This window comes from Rhamphochromis longiceps, linkage group LG8 (genome assembly GCF_057381845.1).
Source record: "Rhamphochromis longiceps isolate RC_006_pf linkage group LG8, R_longiceps_female_GT1.1, whole genome shotgun sequence".
NCBI classification, from domain to species: Eukaryota; Metazoa; Chordata; class Actinopteri; order Cichliformes; family Cichlidae; genus Rhamphochromis; species Rhamphochromis longiceps.
This window is the reverse complement of record NC_140564.1, coordinates 24,171,322-24,196,581: the sequence shown is the minus strand read 5'-3', so window position 1 is coordinate 24,196,581 and position 25,260 is coordinate 24,171,322. Positions and strand designations below refer to the sequence as shown.

General features: G+C 37.3%; 1 protein-coding gene across 2 annotated transcripts in view; it reads left to right on the top strand.

Annotated features, from left to right (window-relative positions):
* Window positions 1-25,260, top strand: part of adamts14 (ADAM metallopeptidase with thrombospondin type 1 motif, 14) — a 57,207-nt gene that overhangs the window by 17,468 nt on the left and 14,479 nt on the right. The window contains exons 4-7 of one of the 2 annotated variants that reach the window (XM_085416617.1): window positions 2,040-2,236; window positions 11,638-11,721; window positions 17,540-17,687; window positions 19,843-19,948. In XM_085416617.1, coding sequence (XP_085272743.1) covers window positions 2,040-2,236; window positions 11,638-11,721; window positions 17,540-17,687; window positions 19,843-19,948 — 535 coding nt within the window. Of the gene's footprint in view, window positions 1-2,039; window positions 2,237-11,637; window positions 11,722-17,539; window positions 17,697-19,842; window positions 19,949-25,260 lie in introns of both variants that reach the window. The other variant, XM_085416616.1, reaches the window with a different exon arrangement.

Sequence of the window (25,260 nt, the reverse complement as noted above, 5' to 3'; positions counted from 1 at the left end):
TATTTCTGTACATTTAAGTATTATTATTCATGTTGCCACATTCATTGACCTTGTTTAAAGGTAATTTCATTGTTTAATCACATTAAAATGTTCCTAATTTAATGTTTAAAAGCAGTTGAAAAAGGCAAAATCCCATGTAAAATTAGGGCAACAAACTGTATTGTCATTACTGAAAATAACCGGATTTTTTTGAGAACTTTATTTTCTGTTATTTTCCAGTATTATTTTGGCGCCCAAGCTGCCGGAATATTACTGTTTTTTTTAGGATCTTTTTTTACAGTGCATATAAAAAAAGGCAACAGAGGTTCTGGTCCAAATCCACTTCTTTTGCTCTATCTATTTATATATATATATGCATTAAACCCACACACAGGCATAACACTGGAAAACAATGGGAGGATAAGTGGACACTGTGACAAAGGAAAGACAGCAGTATTTATACACACACACAGACACATGATCATGACATAAAAAGCTGTCTCTAAGCTCACACTAAAAGTACTTTTTTTTTTTTTTTTTTTTTTTTACTTCTGACAGGGGGGCTCATTTTACCTCTCTCAGGTACAATTTTTAGAGAAATTCCCATCATTACTCTGCCTCCTGATGTAGCTTCCTGTTCAAGGCTATCAATAGCTCTCATGGGGAAAAAGGCTCTATGAGATTCCTATTTTAGTTTCAAAATAGAGTCTTATTTCTGATCATTTCCTGCCTAGTAGCAGATTTAATTTCTTAGTGAAAACAATCAAAACACACTAGGTTTTACAACTAGCCAATAGGTGTATAAAGGTGTAACCAACTCCTAGCAGTAGTAAATTGAAGTGCAAAAAAAATAAAAGGTCTGTTAAATGCTATCTTATTGCCGTCTACCTTTCAATTTAATTCAATTATTTTAATTCAAGTTAATCAGCTACATCTGGTGGAAATGAATTATCATGCTTGATGCATCTATTGTTAATTTATTTAATTCTTTATCTTAAATTTAGAATAAATTGTGTCTCCAAGAGATTTGCCTGGAGACAGCTGTTAAAATAGGCCTTGCAGAGCAGCATACTGATTGTTTGTCATATGCATTGTTCTCCTATGAATACCTTTCCTGCTATGTTAAATTATATGCAATGTCTGCATTTGCACCTGAAAGGCTTGAGATATCACCAGTTAAGGTGTGAAATTACAAAATGTGGACTCTTGCAAAATAATCAAATTGATATTTTGAAAGACCTTGCTATGATTTTACGTGGTCAAATTTTTCAACATAGTGTTTGTTTGATTTTCGGTGTAGCTATCATGCTTTAAAAGCCTGTATATGTTTGTGAAATCTGACAAAATGATAAGACATGATTAATGTTTACAAAAGATCTGCCGATGAAAATAATTCATGCATATAGAAATATCTGAAATATTTGTGCAGCTTTGGCATTTTTGGCAGCTTCAGCACCGGAACATTTCCTCTGAATATTATCTTTGTGTTCATTGCCTCTGTGGTGGTGAAATCCATGTTCACATTGTTTATGTTTACCAATTAGTATTACAGTTCTAACAATGTCAGCCACAGAAAGATATCATCCTGTACACACACACTCATTTTCGTATCTTAGTGAGGACATCTAATTTACATAATGCTTTCCCGCTTGTGTTATCCATCAAAAATGAATGCCTAATCCTAATCATAACCTAATTGTAACCCTGGCACTAAAACCACATTTTGAGTCTCAAAAATACCATATATACTGGTGGGGATGAGCGTTTTGTCAAGTGACTGTTGGTCCCCACAAGTTTAGTGCCAATCACAAAGATGTCTTAACATGCACACCCACACACACACACATACACACGCACCTATCTATCTATGAGATGCGAATGATCAACAGTTTAAACTACAGATGTGCTAGAAAAATGTAGAGCCCTTACCCCTGTCAATAATCCCAAAGGACTCCATCTGATCATCGCTTAGAGTCAAAGAAAAGCATTTGCTTTATGTCACTTTGACACCATCTGTTCATTGGCTTTCATTAACTGCTCATCCTTGTCATATTTTGCAGTGGCAGACATTGGGATTGCAGACCTCCCCAAAGCTCTGGATCTTGTTGAACATAAACTTTCTGAGTCTGAGCGCAAGAGGAGGCATGCGAAGAAAGATGACTACAACATCGAGGTGCTGCTGGCTGTTGATGACTCGGTGGTCCGTTTCCACGGCAAGGAGCATGTCCAGAATTACGTTCTCACACTCATGAACATAGTAAGTGTTATTATAAAGAATTTTAAGGCTGCAGCATTGACTAATATGCATAACATTTGGACTGAGAATTCCATAAAATTCTATTCAGATTCATATTTATGAATCAAAATACATATCAATAATTTGTGAAAAGTATAGTTTAATTTTACACTTTAAACTGAGACAAAAATTGTAATAAAATTTACAGTTACAGTTGTAAAACAAACACTGTACTGTATAGACCACTGTAGTAAGAAATTTGGCAGATTGTTATTTTAAATCTGTAGTCATTAATATTTCATAGCGTAGATGTTTGGGAACCATGTACATGCATGGAAAGCGTATGGGAAGAGTAGCAGCAGGATCCCAAATACAGAGGACAAATAAATCAAGAATACTGACTAGTAAAGAGAATGATTAAATAAGACAGCATGAAAAGGTGGAACTGGGTTGGAGGTAGGTTCCAAACCAGCTTGCTGGGGCAGAAACACAGATGTTCTGAGCTGATATACCGAGATTGGGTTTAAGCTTGACTTCTTGGCCTGCGCTGGAACACAGAGTGTCTATGTGTTATGTCATTTGTAACTAATTTGTAAGGATACTGTTGTTGGCTAGGTCTAGTGCAGTCACTCAGACAATATAAACAACAAAATAACATTAAGAACCTTAAAATAAATTATAGTTTTGCCATTTTTGTTCAAAAATGATTCCAAAACAGATAAAAAAAAAAAAAAAGCCAAATAGCCATATAAAGAGGCATAGTTGTTAAAAGCATGACAATAGAAATATCAAATTTCTTGAGATTAAATTATGCTAAGTCTGCAATAATTTCCCCATGTCCTCTTTGATATCAGAACTTGCCACACTGTTCCCCATCACCCCCACTCTCTTGCTGTTCATGGATTACTAATAAGAAAAGAGGAGGGAGGGAGAAACTCTCAGCTCATTCATTATGGGTTCCACCAGCTCCTACCACCATAATCTACTTATTGGGCCCAAATCCCTCAAGTCAGATTTTCACAGGGTGCTGGTTTCACTCTGTAACAGTTACCATTTGGACCCTGCATGGTGGTCTGATTAGCTGTGCTAGACCAATTAGAAAGTTGACTGGGAGCTGTACAGGGCAGTCATGGAAACCAGCGCCAGACGTCCACTCATACTGCCAAACTCTGCTTACATGGAATGATGTGTTTATTTAATTAGGATATTATATTCACATTCTGTTCCCAAATGTCTTCTTCAGAAAGAAATGCTTGACTTTTAATGACCTTAGGTGATTATACTGTGAAGTGGCTGCAAATGCACTCTGTAATTCCCTCTGTAATTATCAGTCCTTGGTGTCTAGTACTCTCTGATTAGCACTTAAGGGTATTTCACATCACAGACAGGAGTAGTGAAATTGAGGAAGTCCTTAAAGCTAAAATTGACTGAACCTCAAACTGAAATCAAGTCAAGGTCTTAAATGTAGTATCCATATACTCCATCTCCCACTGAGTAAAATTTGATGAGAGAAATGTGCAAGAAAACAGCAGTTTAAACAAACGAAGGTCAAAACTCTTTGGTTCCAATGGTAAGCCACAAGCTTGCTGTGTCTGAAAGAGCTCACTAAAATCCCTCTGAATCCCTGGTCCATGGCTGCAGAATGTGTAGTACCACCTGGAGAAACTCTCCCTAAGGGATTGATTACTGGACATCCTGTCTGCACAAAGCCAAGTTTGACTGCTGAGGTGCCTGCTACACAATGGCCGGGTTGTTTAACCATGAACCAGGTTTTGTCCATGTTGATGTGATGCTATACACAAGCCAGGGACACCTAGTGCATTTAACCAACAGCTGCTACTCTCATTTTTGGCCATAAGAGTCCTGTCAGTCCTCTTTGTGCTCCTCATGGCTTTGTAATTATCCCCGTGGCAGAAAAAAACCCTTTTGCATAGATATGAGTAAAACGATATATATAAATGAAAACCATCTTTGGTGTTTACAAATGTCATAACTTCATGCCAGTACTTTAATAAGTCCTCAGTTTGATCTACTATAAACACACATACAGTACAATATATAGGTCAGTACAGACCAGTCTCAGTTCTGTTGTAATGAATCCAAGAGAATTTGGGGTCATTCAGGGGTTCTTTACTGCATTTATTGACCTGCATGCACTTCTGTGAATAGAATATTTGCTTAAATTCTTGGGTGTAACCCTGTGTCCCTGAACAAATTTGGACTTGGAGGATATCCTTTCTGTGTTGACGGAGCTTTTGTTGTGTATGGTCATAATTTTTACCTGCTCAAAGCTTACTGACACATACTTGTTGGGTTTTTTTTTTCTTAGCAAAGGAGTGGCACTCTGTTGTTCTGTTTGCAGTATCTGGAAAGTGGAAAGTTCTACTTGTAGTGTGGACATCAGTGCTCATGGTAATTAAGACACTCTAAAGCTGAATGTAGAAAGGAAACTTCTCCATAAAAAACACAAAAAAAAAAGCTGATGCTTTGGCAGTGAAAGCTTTTATCAGTTCTTTTTCATCTAATTGCTTCCTACGTTTCCTGTTCATCCTGTGTTGGGTAGCTGGTTCTTGTAGCTTTCTATGCTCATATACTGTTCTATTTTAGAGGGTTGCTGCTGTTGCATCAGTTAAATCGTTGGACTTCACCTCAGGGCTCTTGCAAGCTTCAGTGTCCAGTGAAACCAATCATTGATGACCTTTTGTAGATCAGTGCTGTATGACATTAGGAGGTAGGAACAGGGTAAGGCATTGTTAGTAAATATGGCAAATGGACTGCAAATTATATGACACTTTTCTAATTAAGAAAATAAAGAATTAACACAATTCTCATTCATTTGTTAGTTACCTTTAATTTGACAATATCTTTAAAATCTTGGGTTTCAATGTGTTTTAGCTACTACACTGATTGCACAATTTTAGGCATATTTAAAGAAAAGCATCCAGAAACAAACCCACTGAACTGATAAAATGTTACTGTATGGTGATGTGGGCAATGGAAAAAGCTGAAATTCATTTTTAGAGAGTAAAGGCCAAATGGAGAAGTAAAATTTGTCCTTATACTTCTGCCAAAGGCTCACATGTGCTTTTGAAGATAAATTAAATGAGTTGCGGTGGTCAATGTGATGCTACAAATATTTAACTTGGAATAAAAATACTTTCCCAGAAATCCAATTTCTTCCTGGAAATGTTAAGCTACAGCTTGTTGTTATCTTGGGTTAACAAAGAAAATAAATTAAATGCTTAAGGATATCTTACAGTATCTTCAATACATTGTGAATTGGATTACTCTGCATCTTAAAGTATGATGTACCACAGTGCATTACGCCTTTTTTTAGGTCCTTGTCCACCATGGAGCAAGACTCCACTCCACCAATCATTTATTAAAAGTATAAATTTTCAGCAAATTTCTTGAACTTGTTCATGTGAAGTTTGCATGTTTTTTGCATTTATCTGGGTACTTCCTCCAGAATCTCTCATAATGTTTCTAAATTGATTCTACATTGGATGTACACTGGATATAGGTCTGAATGTGAGTATTTGTCTGTATGTGTTAGCCCTATGATAGACTGGCAGCATGTCCCAATCTTTTGTTCCGTGTCAGCTGGAATCTGCTTGTTAAGTAATGACGTATCAATACTGCTTGCCAGTGCGAGCTCCAACTGATACAATGCATTACAACAAGTTAAGGCTGTGGCTTTTTAACGTGTTGTAATGCATTGTGTCTGGTGTTATTTAATACAAATAACCCTCTAAAATAATCAGTGGTCATTGCTGGCCTTGTTGGCTTTTTATTTGCACTATTTTTAAGCTCTTTAAAGCTTTTTAAAACCTTATGTAACTACAAGTCATGGCCTCACGGTTTGCCAGACACCAAATATCTCAGTGCTTCAGAAAAGAATCACTGTGAACTAAGTAAGAGTCAGTGTGGCCATAGGGTCATGAATAGGATTGGTTAGCATAGGATCAGGTGATCTCTTGACTGAATTTTGGTCCTTTTTCAAAGACTGTTCTCTGCCACATGATTGCATTTCTCTGACCCTCAGAACTGTAAGTATTCTTATTTTAGGTATTCCTCAGTCAGCTTTAAATAGAAACTAACAAGCTAACTTCCTGCTAACATCTAACTCTCCTAAACTTCATAAATCCGCTTTTTTCACAGATGCCTGAATGTCAGACTTTATTGTAACCCCTGGAAGAGAGGCCACACTGAACATTTTCTTGGAGATGAAAGAATTTGAGCCGTTTTTAACTCTCAGTGATGCCGCAGTGTTTGTTTGAGTTTGGGAACCAAAGAGGAGTCTGGACCCAGAAATGACTAATGACGTCAGACTTAAGAGGTGGATAGCTCTAGACTCTCCATGACCCTGAACTGGATAAGCTAAAAAAGTACATGGGTTGAACTGTTCCAGACCATGTGAGGTAATACAAAGGAAAGGCATTTCAATGCTTCCTTTATTACCTTCTTTACGGTACACAGGCCCATCCTTTATAAAGGTAAAGCAAATAATGCCACCTCATAATCCACAATGACGCACTATTCATGCCAAAACTTGTAGATAAATTTGGGAACTTCAATGACAGGCTGTTAAATCCACTGCTGAACTATTATTATTATGCTGCGGTGACGAAATCTGCTTCTCATGAAGTTGTGTTATGGGAAGGAGTCAACAAGGCCATATCTAGAAATGTATACATAAATCTCTCTCAATTAATTCAGTTTGCATTAGTTATTTACAGATGGATGTAAAAAAAAAAAAAAAAAAAACTTTTTTCAGTTATCTGTACTTTAACCTTTTATTTTACTTTTCTGACAAATTTTTACTTCCTAAAATTTAACACAAATGTACTTTTACTTGTTTTCTTAATAAATTAATTTTTTAGCTTTAAAAGTACAGGTGCTAATGAGTTGTGGTCACGCTACTTTAGCTTCTATAGTTAATGCAACAGAAGAGCAGCAGGCACAAAAGCAGTGAAGTGGCAGGTAATCTCAAATGCAACATTTCTAATAGCTCGACAAATATCAGCAAATAGACAAAGTTTTTCTGTGCAGTATGTCACACAGTGTGTCTGTTAGCTAACAGTTCAGCTGCTGGATTTCTAAGGGAGAGGAAAGAACTCAGAGACAGAGAAAAATGTATAAAAGTCAGGAAGGACACAAGTAGAAGAAGAGAGATTATTTTTAAAGGTAAGGACTTCTCAGTCATATGATAAACTGGACGTTTTAAAGCATACATGCAATCTCATCATTCAGTTGTATATGAAGTTAGGTTTTTTAAATATTGTGAATTATCCTGCACAACCAATTGAAATAGAACATTTTTCAGTTATGCAAAGGTTGCATAAACAACCTGAAAGCAACACTGGTTAGTTTGCAGTACTGTGAAGTTTACAGTGGTGCATTGTTTTGGACCGGTGGAGCAGCTGTGATGTTCATGGTCAATGTTAGAGGAACAGACATCAAATTAAATTTAAGCCAATGATGTGGATTAGATTCCGTCACTTAATTCCACCTTTATACTATTTTTATATTGTCCAGGTATTGGAAATCAGCTAATGTATTATAGCTTATTGTAACATCTGCTTACATCTGGTTGAATTCAGTTGGCTGAATCTAAGAGCAACAATACAGATGAGCTCATCTGTGCTGTTACCCAACTACTACGTTGGCAGATATAGACATATTTTTTAAGTTCTCTTGTGTGTTTCTATGCATTCTACATAACAGGTGTTCAAGATAATCTGATAATTACAATTTGAGTTTTAGTTAAATTGTTTCCATTTCTTTGTATTTATATTATTCCATTATGGTATTAATATGACATAAAGTTCAATTTGCTTTTTCAATTTTACTTGAATAAACAAGGTTAATCAGTACTTCAACACACACAAGTACAAATCTGTACTTCTACTTATCCAATGAATGTGTGTACTTTTGCCACCTCTTGCTATGTCCATTGCTGTACTGCCAGGCTTTAGAGTTATCATATATAAAAGCAGAAGATAGACTGGGTTAATATGAGCAGGCAGGATGACAAACTAATGACATTATCACAAGCATTTCATTTTACTGTATAGACTATATTTCTTCCAATTTAAAATTACAGCCTTGGTAATGAATTGGTATTTTTCATGCTTCTGTTTTCACAGGCTCTTTTTCGCATGACTTGCATTAAACAACAAAGTTAAAAACATGCTGGATGAAGTAGCTTGTCCATCTCTGTGACACTGTCTTTTCAACATAGTAGACCCAGATCAATAACGTATCCAATCACATTTTTACGGAACCTGGTGTAAGTGGATTCTCTGCGTGCCACACTTCTTTATAAATTCTGTTTTGCACCTTTCCTTGACCCTGTCGCATTTTCTATTCAGATCGAGGAATAGCGATTAGGAAAAGTTTTTAGGAGATAACTTTTTTGGTTTATTGGACTACAGCAGAGGTAGGTAGATGGGGGACAGGTGAGGTGGGTGTGGCAGACTAGGGACTCAGAAGAGAATGGAAGTCTGAGGACATCTGGTGGGGGGATGGGGAGATACAGTGAAGCATGGACAGTAAACAGGGCTCAGAGTAAATCACTGATCAAGCCAATTAATACTTTCAGCTTTTAACTTTTAGTAAACCTATTAGACTATTTTGTATTGATGTTTTGGTACTCTCTAAAAAAACAAGATGTTCTTTAATTTAAGTGCCTCTGTCAGTGCGCCCCAGGGTGGCTGTGGCTACAATGTAGCTTGCCATCACCAGTGTATGAATGTGTGTGTGAATGGGTGGATGACTGGACGTGTAAAGTAAATACTGCTGTATTAAGTGAAAGAAATTTGAGAGGAAGACTCTTTGGGTTTAAATGATAAGAATTTCATGTGTAAATACAGAAATTTTTTGGGTAGCTCACTGCTCACTGTGTAATTATAAAACAAAAAGTTCTATTAATTTACAGAAAATCTGAAATTTCTATAGCAGTGAAAAAGCTATTTCATTGTTCATCTATTAGTACACTGGTGTGGTAATTCTGGATGTCTTCATTAGGAAAAGCTATAAAACTATGAAAATGAAGACACGTATTGTTAAGTTCTTAAGCCTTATATCTTATGCCTAGCTGTTGGAGATCATGCTAAACCTCGAATTTCCAGTTGACACTTTAAACAAACAGTTGATAAAAACAAAAGAGAAAATAGTCTCATTCAAGCCCACACAGCGCCTTGATTCTCAAGTGCAAATGACACCATCAGGGGCTATAATAACAATAATAATAATACATTTTATTTGAGGGCGCCTTTCAGAAACCCAAGGTCACCTTACAAAAAACACAATTAATAAAAGGAACAATAGTCATAAAATACATAAAATAAGTTAAAATTACAAAACAGAGCGTGACAACAGATAAAATCAGCATTAAAGCGAATAAGCCAGTTTAAACAGATGTGTTTTGAGCTGTGTCTTAAATACAGAGAGGGAGTCAATATACTTACACTCAGTGTTATTACAGTGGTGTGACAACCACATGCTGCACTCATATAATTACTATTAGTGGCCTACAGTAAGGCAGTTAAAGTGTGGCACTGTTGACAGAAAAACAAATGAGAATTTGTCAGATATTGTTCACTATTTTGGAATATTTGCTTTGTAACTACCTCTTGTTGATTAATAAAGCTAGATCGTGTGTAGAGCTGTCATGGGCTAAACAAAGAGGTACCTAACAACAGCAACAGAAACATTGGAAACCATATGAAAACAGTTGCAGGATGGTTAGAGACAGATGAATGAAAAAAAAAGTTCAATTAAGTCGTGTAGGGAGACGGGAAGTTGATGCGGTTTCATCTTTTCAATACAGTTTATCAAATAATCTCACAGACCTTCTCAGAGAAGTTGCATATAAAACATTTAGTATCAATACTGGGAGGAAAAGGTACCTCCCAAAGAAGAGAGCCTACTTCGAGAAGGAAATCAAAATATATCTTAGATACTCTTCTTCGATGGTTTCATAAGGTAGCAATTTAGAATATTATAACTCGTATTAATGGTGATTACTGAATGCACTTGTTATGATGTCCTCTCATTTTGCACTGAGAAAATAGACGTGCATTTTGTGATTTTGGTCAAATCAGTTCAAAGTTTTAGGAGTATAAGAGTGTTCATTCTCAGGAAAATCTTACGTGAGGAAAGTGAAGCTACGTTATGCAAGCTTGTAACATAAAATACAAAATTTAATATGAGCCTGTGTCAACCACATGCTTTAAAAATCCAGTTTTAGACAGCTTTTTCCCTGAAGTCACATGGAGAAATATGAAGCCAAATTGCTTATTTTTTGATTGCAATCCAAAACTTAAATGAATCATGTATGGAAAAATAAATACCCGTTGTTTTGCTCTGAACTTAATTTATCCACCACAAAGCAAAGCAGATGGTTGACTTTATGAGGCCCGGAATGAGTGCTGACATGTAGCGACCATCTGATGAAAATAAAACACACTCGAGTGGAAATTGGACTTGGGTTTGAACGGGATCCTAGCTTGGTCCTGGGTTATGCATCTACATACCACAGCATTCTTACGAAGCCAAATAGCAGTCCACATATTTCTGGGTCAGGCTCCTTTGCCATTGCATAACAGCACTAGTTTCACTAAATAGTTGCCAGTCTTAATAACATATTTCATCATGATTCTAGGATTGTCGTAAGAGATTAAAAAATGGTTTGAGGACTCGCTGCTAGGCCCTGCACCTCAGACATAAAAAGGAGAACTGGTTGGATCAAGAGTTTTAGTGCAATTCAGTGGTTTAAAACAACTGTTTTCTTCTTGGTTTGTAAGATTTTAGATAGAGCAGGATGATTTCAAGGGAGGGGGGAAGTTTTTCACTTAATATTGATTTACTGATTAAACTTTATTATTTCCTAAAGGATTACTACAAACATTAATCTTCTCCTAAATGTTTTCCTAGCAGCCTGGAAAGGAGCAGCAGCAGCAGTTGTGGAGGCTGTTTCTATCAAAGTTATATTGTTTACCTGGCTTTAATTAAACTCAGCGGAAAGCATCAGTTTATGCATTTAAATAGTGTCACTTCACTTCCTTTCTTGACAGTTGTGACTCTGATTTGCATACTTAGAGCAGCCATAATTAAGTAATTAGTAATGCAGAGCAGTGAAGTTTCCCTCGGAAATTCCTGAAGCTAGAGCGAAAACTATCGTTCTGTAATGGTCAGTCGAAGGTCCTTTTCACACAACTTTTAGCTTTTAGACTCGAGTGTAATTTTATTCCTGCAGACTGTTTTTGTATTAAAGTTCTGGATTAAAAACCACCATGTTCATGATTGTATTATTGGCCTTTGGGTGCTCAACTTGATATCACAAGTCACTTTCATCAAAAGCACTCTATGCCCTTTGTCATTCAGATCACTGACACATGCTGTTAATTTCCTTTCAGGTTGATGAAATCTACCATGATGAATCTTTGGGGACGAACATCAACATTGTCCTTGTCCGCATGATAATGGTGGGGTACCGGCAGGTGAGCCATGCCACACAATTTGTGTCTGTGCAAGCAGCATTTCAAATGAGCTTTTAAGGTTTTTATACCACAGGGCTGGTGTAAAAGGCATATTCTCATTGTCTGAGCTGTCTGTGAATACACCTGTGATTTCAGCCTTTGTAATACTGCCTACAGGAAGCAAGATTTTTAACTGTGTTCAATTTTATTTGGAATAAAAACAAGAAGGGCTGAACTCACCACCATGACTCAAGAGAAAATAAGAGAAAGGCAGCAAACCCTTTTAGAATTTTCAGTGAAAAAAACATGTTTTACTGAATGCAGGCTCAAGTATTGTTATGGCCTGAAACCGTATTCAGTAGCACTCGACCTTATACCCAAAACTGGGAGGTAGAAGAGCAGGTGCTAAGAGAAGTTAATCCACTGATGTCTAAAATATCAGTCCTTTGTACAGATATGAGAGTGGTGTTATCTTTCTAAGTCCAAGCAGTGAGGTGAATAAGGATTTTTCCCATAATGTCAAACAAATTATTTAAATCTGAGTTCACAGTAGAGGCACCAAAGTAACAAGCTAACTTTAAGATGATATGGAAAGCTGAGTTTCATGCCTTGTGGCTTGGTTTCTACTTGGAAAAAGAGTTGTTTTGGGCCATTACTGCATATTCGACACAATAAAAAATTGAGATGGGTAAAGTGTAGGTTTGTCAAGAAGATATCATTTATGAGGATAAAAGAAAACACCACTACATGTAGCACAGCTTCCTTATTTTACACCAATTTTAAAAAAAATTTTTGTGCACACAACAAAAAAACAGATTTTTAGTGCAGAGTATTCTAACAATAGACTGGTTAAAACTAGAATGGCTCTAAGCGAGTGGATCCTTCCCCAAAGCCAGTGCCTTTATGCTGCAGTTTAAAAGAAAGGATCTGTTTGGTATCATATGATCTGATTTCTCTGAATAAGCTGATACTTCAACCAAGGAGAGAGCTAGGGCTTGTAAACATTTCTCTTTGTCTGTTTTAGATGATGCATTTGAAACTACCCGGTTGTATTTTGAAAAGCTTAGTGGACAGATGAAGCTTGGGGAAAAGAAGAACCTGTTACATTTCAATGCAGATCCAAATTATTTTAAATTGTTTTCTTTACAACTGTTAAACAGAGCAAGGCCATGGTTGAAATAAGCTCTGACTGCTCTTCTACTTTCTAGTACCTGTTAACTTGCTTATTAACTTATTTATAGCGACCGTGAATCTCTCCCAGCAATAATGATTGGTAATTCTGATTGAGTACATAATTTAAGTGAAGTTAAATTATGAAACTAACATAAAAAATGAGAGTTCATAGCTTTACTGCTCCACTAAACCGACTTGAAGTGTAGAATCGAATAATTGATTATACCCTATGTGGTCACGGGAGGAAAGTTCTTTTCATCAGATTTTTTTTTAATCCTACTTGTTTCTCTTCAACTTTCCTTTGGAGAGAAAAGAAAAAACCAGTTTTAGAAAAACAATCTTCTCAAGTATTTGAGTGACAGGAGAATCAGGAAGAGCAGTGAAGATGAAAAACAGTTGAGATTTATATATGCAGTAATTTATAAACTAAGCAAAGTTTTGTTTTGGAGCTTACAGCTGCTTTTTTGTTTCTTCTAGCTAACAACTTCTTAGGAAAAAAAGACGTACAGTGAGAAAAAGAGAAAAATATCAGTTTAAGATCATAAATTGGGGTCAGGCTGAGATGAAAGAAAGGCTGTTTCTCAGATGCTGAGTTTAACAAAACGTGTGCGAAAATAGTCGGTGTGATATTAGCATTTAATTGAGCTCAGTTGTCTGGTTAAAATAGATGTTTTTTGTATTTCTTTTGGGCAATACAGAACTGATTGCCTGATTATAAGAAAAGGTAACCTTAAAAAGCCCCCATTAAAACACTAAAGTTGATGCAAAAACATATTAAAGCCCAGTACCGGCACATACCATACATAAATAGTGAGGAAATAAATGAGTACATATTATATTAACATGATTGATGAAAGAAAGCGACGAATGAATATTGTACAAAAGCTCAGTCACTTTCACTTTTGCTCAGGCTTTCTTTAGTGTAATGAATGATTTAAATGTACTTGCACCATGTGATAAATACTCACGTAACATATTAATAACATCGAATAAACAAGCAAAAAAAAAAAAGCAAACTGGTCAATGCTAGCTGGTCAAATGATCTTCCATATCTTCAGTTTATAGAGTTGTACATCAGTATGTGTTTGTGTTTCTGTTCACCTCTCGCCACTTAATGCCAGTCTTGGCATATTTGCTCGTTATCAGCTGAACACATTATAATGAGGTATGAAATATCGTATATTATACATGTGGGGGCAGATGCTAGTGAGTCATTTGCATTTTTATTCAGCTTCTGTCTGTTTGTCAGAGCAGAGAGATGCTGTTTACCCAACACCAATTAGATGAGGTCCAACATGCTCTGTGTGTCACTGGCCCTGCTTGCAGCACCCACTCAGAAAATAAAGACAAAGTTTGGCCAGTTCCTCCTGGGTGCTTTCATTTCTCCTGGCCTCACATTGTGTGTGTCGGTGTGTGTAATAGTAGTAGGGTTATCAGTCTCCAGAGCAGTTCATCCAGAGCTGAATCTTATTGAGAAATTTTCTGTATATTTATGACACGAAATACAAACCACAATGCATTTATACTCCTTTACAGAAAAAACCCAAAACAAAACACTGGGGACACTGGCAAAAACAGAAACAGTGTTTTTTTTACTGTGTTGGGCTGTCAGATCAGCCTCATTGGAGGGAAGGAACACCAAAGCCATCATTTCATGTTTTCATGATAATATTGGAGAAAATTGTTCAGTCAAGATTTTCATTTGGGTTATATTTGTTGGCCAACAAATGCAAGAACATATGATTCACAATATATATTTTTTAATGATCTAACCAGCGAGTGACCTCTCGTGCCACATGGATGTGGGCAGTTTGACTCACAATAGAAAGGAGCCAGATGAGCTCATACTAGGTTTATCTAAATATCTTGATAGCATTTTTGACACGATGGTGTCAAGAAAGACAAATAAAATTACAACAATACAAAGAGTAACATCAGTGGCAACACTATTTTTAAATTGTCTAAACAACTGAAAAAATACAGTAACATAATAATTTGTTACATTACTGTCTGTCTGTTTGTGACTGCTGGTAGACGTAGCAGGTTGAATTATAAAATGTACAGAGCTTTACTTTCTGCTCAGATTCAGCCAAATGCTGCAACCTCAACAAGTAGTGCAAATGGATAATGATTCAAAGCATACTGCAAAAGCAACTGAAGAGTTTCTGAAGGTAAAGAAAGTGATAGTCTTCAATTGTCAAGTCAGTCTGTCTGATCTCAACCCAACAGAGCATGCTTTTCCAAATGCAGTGAATGCAGAGAGACCCAGAAACAAAGCTGGCAGCAGTAAAGAGACTTCAGGCAGTGATTGGCTACAAAGGTCTTGCTGAAGGTCTTTGGTCACATATTGTTTGTTTGATGTACAATTCATACTGGTGTCGTACAAGGCAAAAATACTAAAATTGTGTTTTGGTTCATTTAAAGGTACAGTGGGGCAAAAAAGTATTTAGTCAGCCACCGATTGTGCAAGTTCCCCCACTTAAAATGATGACAGAGGTCAGTAATTTGCACCAGAGGTACACTTCAACTGTGAGAGACAGAATGTGAAAAAAAAATCCATGAATCCACATGGTAGGATTTGTAAAGAATTTATTCGTAAATTAGGGTGGAAAATAAGTATTTGGTCACCTCAAACAAGGAAAATCTCTGGCTCTCACAGACCTGTAACGTCTTCTGTAAGACGCTTTTCTGTCCCCCACTCGTTACCTGTATGAATGGCACCTGTTTGAACTCATCATCTGTATAAAAGACACCTGTCCACAGCCTCAAACAGTCAGACTCCAAACCCCGCCATGGCCAAGACCAAAGAGCTCTCGAAGGACACCAGGAAAAGTATTGTAGACCTGCACCAGACTGGGAAGAGTGAATCTATAATAGGCAAGCAGCTTGGTGTGAAAAAATCAACTGTGGGAGCAATCATCAGAAAATGGAAGACATACAAGACCACTGATAATCTCCCTCGATCTGGGGCTCCACGCAAGATCTCATCCCGTGGGGTCAAAATGATCATGAGAACGGTGAGCAAAGATCCCAGAACCACACGGGGGGACCTGGTGAATGACCTGCAGAGAGCTGGGACCAAAGTAACAAAGGTCACCATCAGTAACACACTACAACGGCAGGGAATCAAATCCCGCAGTGCCAGACGTGTTCCGCTGCTGAAGCCAGTGCATGTCCAGGCCCGTCTGAAGTTTGCCAGAGAGCACATGGATGATACAGCAGAGGATTGGGAGAATGTCATGTGGTCAGATGAAACCAAAGTAGAACTTTTTGGTATAAACTCAACTCGTCGTGTTTGGAGGAAGAAGAATACTGAGTTGCATCCCAAGAACACCATACCTACTGTGAAGCATGGGGGTGGAAACATCATGCTATGGGGCTGTTTTTCTGCCAAGGGGACAGGACGACTGATCCGTGTTAAGGACAGAATGAATGGGGCCATGTATCGTGAGATTTTGAGCCAAAACCTCCTTCCATCAGTGAGAACTTTGAAGATGAAACGAGGCTGGGTCTTCCAACATGACAATGATCCAAAACACACCGCCCGGGCAACAAAGGAGTGGCTCCGTAAGAAGCATTTGAAAGTCCTGGAGTGGCCTAGCCAGTCTCCAGACCTCAACCCCATAGAAAATCTGTGGCGGGAGTTGAAAGTCCGTGTTGCTTGGCGACAGCCCCAAAACATCACTGCTCTCGAGAAGATCTGCATGGAGGAATGGGCCAAAATACCAGCTACTGTGTGTGCAAACCTGGTAAAGACCTATAGTAAACGTTTGACCTCTGTTATTGCCAACAAAGGTTATGTTACAAAGTATTGAGTTGTATTTTTGTTATTGACCAAATACTTATTTTCCACCCTGATTTACGAATAAATTCTTTACAAATCCTACCATGTGGATTCATGGATTTTTTTTTCACATTCTGTCTCTCACAGTTGAAGTGTACCTCTGGTGCAAATTACTGACCTCTGTCATCATTTTAGGTGGGGGAACTTGCACAATCGGTGGCTGACTAAATACTTTTTTGCCCCACTGTAGGTCTTTTTAAAAGTATATAGTTAGTGCAACACAGCTTGAATAGTGCTGTGTTTCTAGTGACATATTTCATAGCCTATCAAATAGAGTTGGTGGTATAGCCTGCTACTATTTCTGTCTAGTCGCTGGTAGACTTTTCTCAGCTACTGATCTCTTGAAATTTCTCATAAGTTGTTCAGTGTTGCAGACTCAGCTACTTCAGCTGCTAGTGAGCAGACAGGCTGTGTACCTGCCTGTGGGCTTGTGTTGTCTCAAGTTGTGTATCAACTAGAGGTTTGTTAGCCACTACAGCTCAAGTTACAAGTTACAAACCTATTAATTGTTTCATAATCACTGGCAATTTAGCAAAAAGTAAAACTAATACCTGTAATCCTAAAGGTTCCCCTGTTTTTCTAACCAACATGTCCCTTTTTGTCCTCAAATGCACAAAAAATACAACTTATTTTCAGCTATTTTCTTTGACAGTTTTTCAAATGACAGTACATCTACTGCACTGATGTAAAGGTAAAAGGGTGATGAGTCTTCTTTCATCTTAGAAAGAACCTTAACCGTTGTTAAGGCGAACGGCAGGGTTACCCTCCTATTTATTTTTACAGTCTGCTAACGTTTTTTTCTTGGTCCTGTTCATTCTGCAGTCCATAAGCCTGATCGAACGTGGCAACCCATCTCGCAGCCTGGAGCAGGTGTGCCGATGGGCCAACACGCAGCAGCGCCGCGACCCTGACCATGCCGAGTACCATGATCACGCCATCTTCCTCACAAGGCAAGATTTTGGTCCCGCAGGTATGCAAGGTACTGTATTTTTCTCGATCGAGGCCTGTGCAGACTGAGTGCTGATATCTGCTTCCATTCACAAAGGGGTTGGCTTCAAGTCTTGCCCAGGTAAGGTTGCTGGAAATATAAAAGTGGGGGCTGCAGCTGAGGTCTTGAACCCAATTCCGGAAATGGCAACCTCATGAGAAAATAACTGCTGAGTTGTTTCCAAAACCTTGCTGACTTGACATTGATGCCACCCTGGAAAAATGAAAAATTGAGATACTGAAGAAGGTTTTTGGCATGTAGAGAAAAAACAGAACATGTTTGTTAGTTTGCCAGTTATATAAACTAATTGTTCTTTTTTTTTACTCAGTGACTGTTGGAAAGTTCAGTTTGAACTTTTCTGTACTTTCAGTAGATTATTGTCAATCCAAATATTACTGTACATGTATGCAGTCATTTTGCAGCAAATTTGTGCTATACATGTTGTTCTCCTAGTTTTATGCCTCACCATTTGTTTCTTCTTTTCAGTCCTTCAAAACAAAATTTGAAGTGAACAGCCAAACCTGCAGAAAACACTGGGTCCCGAATGAACAAACCTCTGTGCTTGCATGCACTCGATATCTTGCACTGACCTGTGTATATTTTTAACTTTTATAGAACACGTGTCATGTTTCGAGGACAGCCTGGGGCTACCTGGTTTGCTTGTCACACCTCTAGGTGTTACCATAGCTGCAGTTGTGTTGTGTTCATAACAAACCTAGTTTCTATGATACCTTGAGCTAGGTTGGGCTGAACCCTGTGCTGCATCTCAGGGTCACAAGCAGACCTCACACATTCTTGTGAAAGTTTAGCGGTGAGATGGTAGATTTTGTGTCCAAACAAGTAATGGGCTGTTGGGTAAATAGAGTAAGTTAATGGAGCAACAGGAGATGCAGAAAGTTGTCTTAAATGGTGTCATTAGGTGATATTGAGTTTGCCACGTTTTAAAAATGTTACCGATTAAATCCTCTGAAAGTGTTTTTGATCTGGTCTCCTTGGCACCAAAAGATTTAACATGATGTTCCCAAGATGTTCAGTGTTTGAGTTTATCAACCAGATGGCGGACACCACCTCTCTCCTCAATCTTCACATCAGCCATAGAGAAACACTTTTTTTTTATTACTGTAGTAATTGCTGCACCTTTTTGCTTCAGTGTGCATAGCTCCAAATGGCCTTTCATGGGAATGTAATCAGCATTCTCCTGAATTCCTTTTATCTGCCTTTCAGATAAAGGGTCATGCTCCTCATCTGCTTTCATGTTTTGCAACTTCACTTTCAGTGTTAATATGTCCATTTTGTTTTCATTCATGAATAGAGCCTTTAGTCATTCTCTTCATAAAGGCATCGTCATCATGCTGTAGCTAAAGCTCACTCTGCTGTGACTGAAATAACCCACTGCAGACATTCAAATAACTTGACATGTACACGTGACTTTATCACCAGCTGTCTGCCTGCTGCATTTTCTGCTTTTTTACCTGCATGCCAAAAAAACAGTCTTCTGATGGTTAGAAAGCATGGAAATTATCTGAAAGCTGTGGCAAAAAAGAAGGCCAGAATGGGCGTGCTTCTGATCCAAGCTGATTCGCACTAAGCTGAATTGCTGCACACCTCTTGATCGAGTTATGTTTGATGTCTGTGCTTTGCTTAAAAGTTTGTCGTCCTCGTGAGCTGTGTGAAATGTTGTGGTACCAACCAGGTGTCTGCTGGGTAATAATGATGGCAGGCTTCTGAAACTGCTTTGGGAGTTTCTTTATGTTTGATATGCAAGCTGTGTAGAGCTACTGCTGCTATTGAGGGATTTGCTAGAAGTATTTTACCTCGGTTCGTTCACCTTAAATGAATGAAAGTGCCACTGTGTGAATGTAGCCTACTCTGATAAATCACAATGTAAACACACAGATATGTGGGGCTTTTTTTTTCATTGAAAGAAGCTGAGCAATCACCATCACTCTCTTTATAACTCACACACACTCAAGAGCCAGTGTGACAGCCAGCTGCTCACCAAAAAGAGATTAAAACCTTCACAATGAATGCAATTACTCCATATTTAGAAATCTTTTTCCACTTCGTTGCACTTCATGAGAATGTCACCACTTTCATTCTTGATTATCAGGGCTGTGTGGTCTTTTGTGTCGCTCAGGGTATGCTCCAGTGACGGGGATGTGCCACCCACTGAGGAGCTGCACTCTGAACCATGAGGATGGCTTCTCCTCTGCCTTTGTGGTTGCTCATGAAACCGGCCATGTGTGAGTAATGGCATCATGATGAATGCCCAGCAGGGCCACTCACAACATCTTTCTGTGTGCATTTAAGTTAATAGTTTTTGTGTGATTGTAGTTTGTGAACATAAACAGTGATCTGTTGTTGTGAAAAAGCATTTAATCTGATCTCCAGCTGCGTTTTACACATAAATATGAAAGCAGTATTTTTTTTAACATTGTGCTTTCTGTGCCTTTTGTGTAGACACAAAACATGAGAACGGGAAGAATTCATTTTTTGTGCTTAAGTTAACCTGTGGTTAACCAGTATATACTTTAACCATTATGCGATCAATACATCTACTCCTGCTGTCAAGGTCAATGGTTGCTAAGGTAGCAACAGGCTAAAAGTTACTGTAGCAACAGGCTGAATGTATTCAATAAATGTATGGAGCTGCTTATTAACAGTTATAGTGCTATACAAAAGTCTTTAGTAACCCCTCATAATATGTTGGAGGGAAAATGGAAAATAGGTGCACTGACTTATTGAAACACGTGAAAAAACGCAGACTCATGGAAAGTTAGTACAGCTTTAATGAGCTTTAAGATTAGTATTTGGCATTACCACCTTTATTGTTCAAAACAGACTCTTTTAGACAAACTCTTGTAAGAACACAGTGAATACATTTTTTTCTGTGTTCATAATTCCATAAATTTTAGATAGAGACTCCCCAACACCACAGATTAAAATGCCAAACCACGACAGAGCCTCCACTGTCTTTCACAGATGGTTCTTGACACTTGACACTCACCAATGAGCTTGTCACATGACATTTTGGAATGGGGATATTTATATTTTTTAACTTGAGCGTTTATTTGAGTGTTTCTCAGTTCAATAAATCTCTATTTATCTAAAGGGTATAAAAAAAATAGTGAAGAAAACAAGCTTTTTTGCTTGATTTAATGAATAAAAATAACTGCAAGCAAACTAGTGACAAAGATACTTGGGCAGGTTGTCATATTATAGAACTATAGAAAATAGAGATGCACCAGGTGGAAGCTGTGGCTGAATATAGTATTCAAGAAATAGGAATGTAATATCTAAACGGTCTGTGCTCATTTGAGCCTCACATCTAATTGAATTAAATGTACAGTCGAGGCATGCAGTATGCTCACCACTTTTATGTGATAGACAAATCATACTATGACTTGTGAAGGCAAAACAGGATAAATGCTTGTGGTACATTTAAGTTAAGCACCAAAGACAAATGGTCAGGCACGACATTCTCATAATAAATCAGATAAAATACTGCAACTAATTATTTCTGCATTTGTGCGATTGAAATGAATTCGAAATGTGTGTGCAGTGACACCATTTGAAAGATTTGGCCGAAATAATTTTGAGTGAATATCCATATATGTTCTGGCAATTATTTCATGGTTTAGGATTCTTCCCATCCATCACACCACTGGGACAGGTCCTGTGTCATCTATTTGCTGGATTTCTTCCTATTTCTGAGAAAAACGACTTTATGTTCCTCTGTTGCCACTTCCTCTTTAGTCTTCCACTTGTCCAGTTTCTTCAAATTTTTTAAGGACTCACTGCACACCATGCTGAAATATGCCAAGTTTTCAGTTAATAGTTCTTTGGGAACCTCTTGGTGCAAAAAATCCAGAAACTTTATGCCTGTCACACTGTGTCACTTTTGGCATTTTTGTAGATTCAGCTAAAAAAACAAAAAGGGGGAAAAATCATGTATTTTTGTAACTGGCTGCTAGTAACAAAGTGCCCAAGGACACAAGGTTTTTTCATATTTGATTTATTCGTAGGTCAGTGTCATGTAGCTTAACAAAAAAATAGACGAGCAAAAAACGAAAAAGGTCCTTAATGTGAATTAGGGGAGCGAACTGCATTCACAGCATTTATAACTGTGTCAGTGACTGAAAAACTTAATAAAACGGGGGAACACAGATGCTATAATAATAATGTGCAATGCTTTTTAAAATAATTTTAATAGTTTGAGTGCCAGGATCTTTTTTAAAATTTATTTATAATTTATTTATTTTTTAAATTTAAAACCAGACAGTTTAGATTGTCACATGATATATTTTCAGCAGATGGACTGACTCTGTCAAAAATCTCCTGAAACCCTCTCCACAGCTGACTCATCAACCAACAGGATATACAGGACTCTGCATGCAACAACGCATGACAAGAAAGCTCAGGATGAAAGTCTTCTTTGCTTTTTCATAACCTACCCATTAGAAAACATGTTAAAACCGAGCAATATATACATCATATATTTTACACTGTTAGTGTTTGATATTAAAATGTGATTGTTTTACTCAATTATTCATCATGACTCAGAATGTCAAGTTGTTTTTTAAAAAATTCAAACAATTTAGACGAGAATGGTTTGAATATATTTTGCCTGTTTCTTTTATCGAAAATGATTGATTGAAGTTTTATATTCTGCTTCAGTAAGTGGTTGAGGCGTGAGGCACGAGCCTATGAATGCAGAACTATTCTGCAACAGACATAGTCAGAGGTAGTTGGATTGGTGTCATTGCACCCTGCAGAGTTTTTAATTGCACCAGTTAATTGCAGGTGCAATTATCGTTGCTTTGCAAAACAACACCTGTAGAAAGTGAAACCCACTTGATTTCTTTTTTCTCTTTTGTTTTTCTTTGTATTTTCCTGCCAGAAGCAGTCAGATCTGAGCAGCATTTCGTCTGAAATACATTTATTTTTTGCATATTGGGCATGGATTTATTACACGGCAAAGCCTTTTATCAGATATGTTTAAAAACAACCTCTTGTTTTGAGTCCAAGTTTGCCTCTTTTTTAGTTTGACCTTAGTTAGTTTTACAGCATCGTTGTTTTTCTGCGATTCAAACACCTGCTGACCTCACAGCAGTCATCATGGGATAAGATCACATCTAATCATCTGCGACCTGTTTGTGTCTTCATGGCTGTGTGGGCTTATTTGTGGCCTCCTCAATCCAAACACATGAGAGCTAGCTGAAATGAAAGCTACACATTTCCAGTAGGTGTGAATATGAGTTTGCGCTCTGTAAAAGACTGGCAACCTCTCCACTATATTCTCTTCCTTATGACCAGTGCACACAGGGACCAGCTTAAGCTTTTTGTGACTCTTTAATAAAGGTAATAGAAGTTAAATGAAAGAATATATTATATATCAAAAAATATTGTTGTCACTGACAGCAGTAATATTGCCATGATATATTATTAGGTATTATTTTCAAACCCCTTAAAGGCAGTATTTCAGTTATTTGTTGGGAGCAAGACACAACTGATGTATTCTTAACTAACAGCTGAAGACTGTTCCTTTGGTTTTGTCCACTTGTCTTAAACTACATGTGGATATCCTGCTGTGATGCTGCATTTTCAGTGTTTCAATAACTCGTGAAAAAGAAGAAAAGAAGGCAATTATTTTGTTGGCATTCAAATACAGTGTCCACAAAGCTTCACCAACTTGATAGTTCAATTTAGAGCTTACCTCCCCTGTTAATCGAGCTTCTGTACTTTCTTACTGGAGGTTGGTGTTCCTGGAGCGCAGCTTTAATGAGGCTTGCAATTACTCTATATCAAATAAACAACAGTAAAAAAATTTAACATTTAAAAAGCACAGCTTCCATAAAAATGTCTAAGGGAATCATAAGTCCGATGCTGATAACCACCTGCACATGCACTCTCCTCTAATCTCACTTGTCCAGCATTTAGCCTGCTTTGACCATGCCTGTTTTTGTAAAGCATTATCTGTCCAGTTTCTATCAGTTAAGCCACTAACTTATCGCTCAAAGAAATATTTCAACATTTTAGAAAATAGTTTTTCTTTGTTGCATAATGTTAAAAGACAACATTTTGATTGTTTTTATGATAAATTTTTATCTACCACTGGCAGCCACCCCCATAACTTTATACAATAATCAAAGCGTATAAACAATATGGCTGTTTTATAGTTTCCAGGCAGCAGAGCTTCTAGGAGATTATTGGTTAGAGATTCTGGTGCAATAAAATAGCAAAGTGACATTTTTACACTTGTATGATTTAACTCTTACATACTGTTCACATTTTAATTCTTCACAGTATTGTCCCAGTCAGCTTTGCTGGGTCAAGAATTCTCTCATAAAAAGTGTTTGTTCCGCATTTTGAACTGCAAATCTATTCAGACGTATAAATATTCCATCTGACGTTAATAAACAGATGATTAATGAATTCATTTACAGCAGGGAGACCATAATTTTTTGATTTTACAGCATTTGTTTTAGTTGGGAAAACATCTACTATCACAAAATATCATGTCCTGTTTTACCCAAAACTTAAAAACATAAAATAAACCTAACTATAACCTCTATGGGGACCTATGCAGTGGTTGTGGGAATACAGACAGTGTCAAGGTTCCCCTTGAGGTATTCCACCAAACAAAATAAAACATCAAAAATCACAGGAAAAAAAAAGAAAAAAAACCCCACACGGAGACAGAGACAACACAGTATCGAGATTTCCTAAAACCACAAAAGTTTCTTAAGCAGACACACGGTGATAGATCTAAAATCCATCTGAATGGATACAGTTCAAGTCAAATTTAACCCATAATATTGTCAATTCACAAAAACTTGTATAACTTGTATGTTATGGCATTTTTAATATTTTCATTTTGGGAAAAGTCATCAATTTTTAGGATAAAATAGTAAGATGTTTTTAATGCTATCAAATGTCAACAGTATGTAACAGTTTAATAAGTGCTGTAGCATTAGTGTGATAGTAGTGACTCAGTAATGTGTGTGTAGGCTGATTTTTTTTTCTACCTTTGGGAAAGAGCCTGTTGCTCTTGCCATTCTCCATGCAAATCTATATTTGCTGTCTGCTACCTGTACCTTCATAATTAGCATATAGACAAGTGAATTCAGATTTTATTCCATGTAAATAATAATTAAAGAGTACTTGAAGTTATTTTTTAAATTGTTTAATTTGTAGACGTTAATGTTTTATAAATTGATGTTTCTGTGTTTGTTCTTCATCTATACTGACAGCTGTTATCCGAACTGCTTCAAATATCACACGCGTATTGCTGGGGAACCTGCTGTGACTTAGATAAAATCGAACAAGCTTGTAATTTTGAAAAGAACTAAAAGAATTATGATAGCTGACAGTTTCCAAATTTCAATCAGTGTTTAGAAAGTGCAGAGGTGCAGTACACAACTCTGCTTACTCCTACACAATCCTGTTGTATTCGTAGTGCATAACAACAGAAAGAATTCAGAAAATATTGTTTGCTGTGACTTTATCTCTTGCCGTGATCACAATCTATGCTCTTCTGTGCTTTTGCCCTTCA